Below are 7280 nucleotides of genomic sequence, written 5' to 3' on the forward strand. Positions count from 1 at the left end.
TACACAGGCAGCCTCAGACCAGCACCAGAAAGTACACAAGTGTACAGAATAGAGTATGGACTGGTTATGGATACTGTAACAAAGCAAAATATGTAACAGTCAGACTTTAAGGATTGCAACTCAGCCTTTAGAAACAGGTGTAAAAGTCTTCTGTGGCTCTGGTGGAAGTTTAATAAAATCGGACTCATGACCGCTGCATTAACTGTAGAGACTTGCAGCAATAACTAATTATCTGAATTGTCACGTTTCAGGGGGACAAACTCAAAACTAGTTTTAATAATAAATGATGACAAAGTGATAAGGAATATGTATGTATGTAGGGAAATCAACCAGTTCTTTACCTTGATGATAAATATATCCAATCATATTTTAAAAACAAGGTCAATTTCTGAATGTCAGATGTTCAAAATATTCTCCAGTGATTTTTAATACAACAAATATATGTTAACAGGTATAACCTTCTGATGGTACCATTTATTGACATATTTACTAATTGTATATTCTTATTCATAGGCAAAAACTGGAAATCTGACTTAAAATTGTCTTCAGACAATGGCAATAAATGTATAATATGTATGAAACCACTACATGTGTAATTTAAAACTTCAGATGTTGCTGTCTCCCACAAACTCCCATAAAAGCATAAATCACACATTTGTGTTGTGTAGTGCAACCAACAGAAGTCCATCATTCATTTATATTGGTCACTTTCTCAAACCAGCTCTTGCAAGTGGTCAGAAATATGTGTACTTTCTTTGGATAGCCATTTTTTATGACATTTATGATATTCTGTAATACCAGGGTTACTGGCTTTACAGAATCAAATCTCTGCAGTAAGACATCAGGAGATGCTTTACACCCGTTTTCTCTTTCTGCTGTAGAGGGAAACACATCAGAACATTCATAAATAAATGACAACACAAAGTAAAGAGGAATATGTATATATTTATGTATTCAGGGATTTTTTATTTAACCAGTCCCGTATCTTTATAGCTATACATTATGTCAGAGTGGCGTCCATACAAAAGATTCTGGAAATAGTGTAGTGCTCCTATTGGTTGGCTCCCCATTGTTCCCTGCGGTGCCTATTAGGGTAAAGGCCCCACTGTGGCTGACGCCTGGTCTCAGAGATATTCCTTAAGGTCCAGGATCCTTGTTGCTATAAGGTGGCTGGTACCTGGCCTTTAATGATCCCCGGTTTCAGTTTCATGTAAATCTCAGTTAATGTTTTCTTCAACATAAGCTAACTTGGAAAGCCAACAGACAAAAACAAGTCAGGGATTTGCACACTGTTCATTTAGTGTGTGTTACACATCAACCATTATTCTTTGCCAGATACAACCACCTCTACAGACATGAGTGGTAGAATATACATATGCACAAACCAAGTCCCATCTCAGGAGATGGAACTGGAGCACGTGGCAGGAATCAGAGCAAGGCAGCACACACATTTGTTTCTCCATGTCATTAAACAGGAAATGGCACCATCTACTGGCAAAACATGATACTACAACCAAACACCATTACATTATTTTTCAAATCATGTCCCTCATTGCTTACACTATTCAAAAGCTTTTTGTCTTGCTGTTTACAAACATTACTGATGAAAGCAAACCTTTCCATCAGTTCCTGTCTTCTTTCATTCATTCATTCAATCAATCAATCTTCATTCAATATGCATTTGTGTCTGAATTTGACAAGTATAAACAGTATAAGAAAAAAAAAACTCAATCAGTTTGAGTATAGCTACTGCGATTTTGTGTCTATCTTGGCAGATGGGGAAACATTTAGAGATTTACATTTTAAGCATATTAGACTGTTTGGGGAAAGTGATGTTTTACAATGGTGATTGTTGCAATGGAATATATCAAAAATAAAAATAAACAAAGGAAGTAATAAAAAAATTCAGCAGAATTTGAAATAAACAGTCATTACAGCAGATTCCATTTTAAAAGCTCTTCACATTCATGGTACAATCTAAAGAGATTTTAATGTGTTAACTGAGTACAAGATACAAACAAGAGTGTGACCCACTTATCAAACCATAGCACCATGAGTGATTAAGCACCACTTGGTACTTTGAGGTGAGATGATATGAACCTTTATTATTCTTACTTGTGCTGTGTTAGGTTTTCATCACAACTCAACCAGAATAACAGAACAGCTCTGTGGGTGTAGAGGCCTTTAAACAGCAGGAATAATGTAATCACTCTGACTGACAGGACATATGATCAAGGGGGCAGAGTTTCTACAACTGCCATTAATACAGGGACTAAAGAATGGGTAGAGTTTCTCAGTGAAGGTGTAAAAATGAAAATGGAGGTTGGTGTCAGACACAAACACCTTGACACACTCTGTTTCTGCTTCATGTTAACTTCAGCTCACTTGACATGTATGGATCGAGCTTACACAGAGCATTGATCAGAGCTGAACTGGCTTTTGATCCTTTTTTTAGCACGATGTTGATTACCTCTCGAGCTTTGTCAGCCCTGGTTGGGTTCGCAAGAGCTGCTTCACTTTCATTATCAGTTATCACCTCACACTCCAGGAGTTTATCCAGCAGCTGCCTAAGAACAGGTTCAGTGACTCTATTGATGAACTCACTCCGAACAGAATTCAGCTTTTTCTCTGCTGAGACACTTTGAGTCTTGGAGTCTGGACCAGGACCTGAAAGATGAACAAGAAACATACTTGTGTTCAATAAGCACCTCTGTACAGGTCAAGCAAATGAAATCACCAATATTCAATGTTGCTGATCTGAGAATTGATTCTTATATACACAGCTAATGAAATGTTGAGGTCACCAGTCCACAGTGATCACACCAAGTCGACCGTCACTCTGTAAATTCCATCAAACACAATTTCTGAGTATTTTCCGTGTCAACTCTGATCTCATGAGACCAGCAACCACACTGGGACAGTGACATGTAACCGTCTGACAGGCTGTTAAGTTACAACTACATAAATTAGATGTGGAGAAAGTGAAGCATCAGTGAACTATCTGGAGAAGTGACTGTCACAACAGGGAAGGAACTGGAGGACTTTCTGAAAGACTGACCACAGAAACCTGATCCTGGTTCTCCATTATATGAGGCTGCAACTGTAGCAAAGCGCTTCATCAACCCCTTTAAACCCCTTTAACCCGCAATTTTTTTCACTTTAATTAAATATTTGTTTAGGTTTATGACTGCTTCATTCAGATCTTGAAAACAATGATTTAACCTCAATAAATCATAAGCTCTGTCATGGGAGCTGTCACTTTTTCAAAAAATCAAGATTGAACAAATTTGAAATTACTTGTAATTTATTCGAATTAATTCAAATGCTTTTAACCTCTCTGCTGAGAGAAGTGCAGGAGCTTGTCTGGTCTCATAAAAGGAGACCAGACCCACCTCATAATCAACAAACACTCCAACCTTCTGAGGCTGGCGATTGAGTGGGAGAGGAACTGGATAGTCATCAATAGCTTTGTATTCACCTCCATTTTCCAACGTTTCCATGTCACCATCATGAACTTGCTTCCTGTCATCAGAGGGGATGAGAGCAGGATGTGCTGTTTCAGGATCCAGAGTCACTTCCACTGCAAACTGTTGGACACTCTGCAGCTCAGCCTTCTTTCTTTCATATTCTTCTTTTAGAATACCAAAGTCATGTGTCTTGTGGTTCAGTGTTTCATTGACAGGACATATGATTAAGGGGGCAGAGTTTCTACCATTGTCATTAGTACAGGGACTAAAGCATGGATAGAGTTTCTCAGTGAAGGAGCAGTCAGTAAAGGAGTAGAGAAGATCTGCAGCTTCTGGGTCGTAAAAGGAGACCAGTCCCTCCTCATAATCAACAAATACCCCAACCTTCCGAGGACGCTGATTCAGAGAGAGACGGACTGGATGGTCATCATTAGCCATGTACTCATCTCCATTCCTTAACCATACAGTCCAGAAACCATCTTCAGGACTGAGTGTGATCTTTCCCTTCCTGTCAGTTGACTCTTTGGCCACTCCTACAGTCCAGGCCCTCTTCCCTTTAACCTGAACCTCAAAGTAAAATCTTCCTGATGAAAAACTCTGCTTTCCTAAGACATTAACACAACTGTTGAATCTCTTAGGGCTGTCTGGGAGATTCTTCCTCACATCACCATGATGTACTTGTTTTCCATCATTAGAAAGGATGAGATTGGGATGTGCTGTATCAGTGTCCAGAGTCACTTCCACTTCAAACTGCTGGACACTCTGCAGCTCAGCCTTCTTTCTTTCATATGCTTCATCGTGTTTGACAGGAGTTATGATGAGGGGGGCACAATTTCTACCACCATCATTGGTACATGGTGTAAAAAATGGGAATAGTTTTTCAGTGAAGAAGCATCCAGTAAAGGAGTAGAGATGATCTGCAGAATCTACGTCATAAAAGGAGACCATACCCTCGTCATAGTCCACAAACACCCCCACCTTCTGTGGATTCTGATTCAGAGAGAGACTGACTGGATTCTCATCATTAGCCTCATAGTCATCTCCATTCCTCAACATTATAGTCCAGTAACCATTATTGGGGCTTGCTGTGATATTTCCTTTCCTCTTGATCGACTCTTTGGCCACTCCCAAAGCCCAAGCAGTCTTCCCTTTAACCTGAACCTCATAGTAAAATCTTCCAGAGGAGAAACTCTGCTTTCCTAAAACATTTACACATCTGTAAAATCTCTCAGGGGTGTCTGGTAGTTTCTTCCTGAAATCACCATGTTTTACTTGTTTCCCATCATCAGACACGATAAGATTGGGGTGTGCTGTATCGTGATCCAGAGTCACTTCCACTGCAAACTGCTGGACCCACCTTAGTGGTCTGGCCTTCTTTCTGTTAGAACTTTCTGTGTGAGCACCAACATGAAATGGGTTGAAGTCTAAAAAAAGGCAAGGCACACATACACAGTCAGTCTTACAGAACAGTTGTAATGTAATATTTTAACCTGCAGACTTTTTTCACTTTAATTAACACGTTAGTTTAGGTTTATGACTTCTTTATTCAGATCTTGTAAACAAGGATTTAACCTCAATAAATCATGACTGTCACTTTTTTCTTCGCTGTCACTTTTTCAAAAAAAAATCAAGATTAAACTCATTCAAAATGGCCTGCAATTTGTTCCAATTAATTTGAATGACTGTAACCTTTCTGCTGAGAGAAGTGCAGGAGTTGTTCTGGGTCAGTGCAGTGACAGGTAGATTCAGTGGCCTCACCTTTAAAAACAGTGCCAGCCATGAAAGCCAACTCAAGAGGATCGAGACTTTGTTCTTCAACAAAGTCGCCCAGAGCGAGAGCCAGTGGATGGGTGGTTGCTGGGGGTTCTTTAGTTTCTGTGACTGGGAGTCACAGGACGAACCATAAAGAAAGACAAATAATAATTATTTTTTGTTAACACATTTCTATTAATAGAATATTTTAATTCATAACTCGTGATAACTGATTAATGTGATACCACTGTTTTTCAGAAGTTATTCTTTTTATCTTCACCCAACGCACCTTTCGGTCTGAAGTTTTGCAAACGCTCCACCAGATCATTCCTGCTGATCTTCTGTAAAACCTTCAAGGTTACCTTCAGAGCTCCACGATCTCGATATTTATTTATCATTAGGTCCACCGTGTCCGGCCTATCTGCATTGTCCAGGTCAGCCAGTGGGATTCTTGTAAAGCCTTCCAGGATGCCATCGTCTCTCAGGTAAAATTTGAAATGCTTAAACTGGTCTTCACTTAAATCCAGCAGAATATTAAAGAGCTCCTCTCTAAGTGTCGCCATTATGGCTTCCTGCTGTAAATATGAGACATTTTCCCATCAGACTTTTGTATATGTTCATCTTAAATGCAATTTGTCTCCTGCTTGATCCAATGTTGCTTCAAGTTTTTATGAATTACAGTAGGCACTATCATGTTTTCAACATAGTGCTGTTCTCCTACTTACTGTTCTCTTGTATCACAGTCTGTATTTATACTGGACCAAGTTTAAATCAAACAACATACATTATCTCACATACCTCTACAGAAGATCATGAATGATCAGTTAATAACACTGGACTGCTGCCATGAAATTAATAATGATTAGCTACTTCACCATGGTCATTCTTAGTGCTTAAAGTCAGAGGTCAGAGGTCAGCTGCTGATCAGGAGCTGACAGATATTCAGTGTAATTCTCAATGTTAAGGAACAGAAGGACCTACCCTCCTGTATCAGCCAGTGCTGCTACAGCTGTGGGTGACACTCGTCCTATTTCCTGTGGTTGAGCTAGATGCCAAAACCTGCAAGAGAAGTGAAGTATATTGACAGTATATTGAAGATTTTATAATCAGAGACACTTCAAAATGCTTTCAAACATTTTAACAGAAATACAGCTTAATAGCTGCTTCCTGTCTAATTGCAGGAGTTCACTTGGCTTCCTCGGCTGAACAGCAGTAAGAGAAGAAACTGTGGCTTCCCCTCAGAGGAAATGTCCCACAACAAGAAACTGTTTAAAGATTCCTCTATGACCCATTTTTTAAAATTCATCTACATTGTTTTTGCAATTATATGTGCCCTTTCTCATTGCAAGGCAGGATTTATACTTTGTCTTAACTTGATGTCGGATAGTCGGAAACATTTCTGATGTAATATAGCGGATGTCTGTGTCAGCCATTTTATGTAACCGATAATCGCATAAATTTAACTTCAGATTTGACACATATGTTCACTTGGCCTCAAGGACTACCTGATTAGAATTTCGTTGTCAAAGGTCAAGGTCACAAATTAATATATTTATATATACTCTTTTTTAAAAACATATCACACATACCCTCTCTCTGTTATCTGACTCTTCACTTCATTTCCTCCAGTTTGGCCGTTCAATTATAAACACTTTTGATTTTTGATCTGGTCGGAAAGCACGTCTCAAGGACTAGTTCTGTAAGACCATAAACCGGCCTTAACACCAAGATAGGAATTTTATTTTAACCCAGTAGCTGAACATTGTGACATTATAAGGTGTAAAAATCAAACTTACCTGAGTTTTCTAGCTAGCCAACTAAAAGAGAGGCCTTAAAAACCAGAGGAGAAATCATAACTTCATTCACTCTCTCACTGTTAAAACCACATACAGTTCCTGGTAGAAGCAGTCTGGAAGTTTTCTGCTCTTTTACTTCCTTACCCTTTGTTCACACATCAAGATTCAATTATACAAATATATACATATAGTCAGTCATACATATAATGTGATTTAAGTAAATATTTACGCTGTGCTGCTCCAAGGGCCAAGTTGAAAGTAAGAT

The 7280-nt window shown here is 38.9% G+C and overlaps 1 protein-coding gene across 1 annotated transcript in view; it reads right to left on the reverse strand.

Moving 5' to 3' along the window:
* Positions 1-7280, reverse strand: part of LOC111661330 (uncharacterized) — a 19183-nt gene that overhangs the window by 3567 nt on the left and 8336 nt on the right. The window contains exons 2-7 of the mRNA XM_087176211.1: positions 6201-6278; positions 5945-5974; positions 5509-5794; positions 5226-5348; positions 3479-4891; positions 2372-2667 (exon numbers count right to left, since the gene is read on the reverse strand). Coding sequence (XP_087032337.1) covers positions 2372-2667; positions 3479-4891; positions 5226-5348; positions 5509-5782 — 2106 coding nt within the window. The 5' untranslated portion in view covers positions 5783-5794; positions 5945-5974; positions 6201-6278. The remainder of the gene's footprint in view (positions 1-2371; positions 2668-3478; positions 4892-5225; positions 5349-5508; positions 5795-5944; positions 5975-6200; positions 6279-7280) is intronic.

The sequence above is a fragment of the Seriola lalandi genome, unplaced genomic scaffold (assembly GCF_002814215.2).
Source record: "Seriola lalandi dorsalis isolate HSWRI2012SDOR001 ecotype SW California unplaced genomic scaffold, Sedor1 jcf7180002054543, whole genome shotgun sequence".
In the NCBI taxonomy this organism is placed as follows: domain Eukaryota; kingdom Metazoa; phylum Chordata; class Actinopteri; order Carangiformes; family Carangidae; genus Seriola; species Seriola lalandi.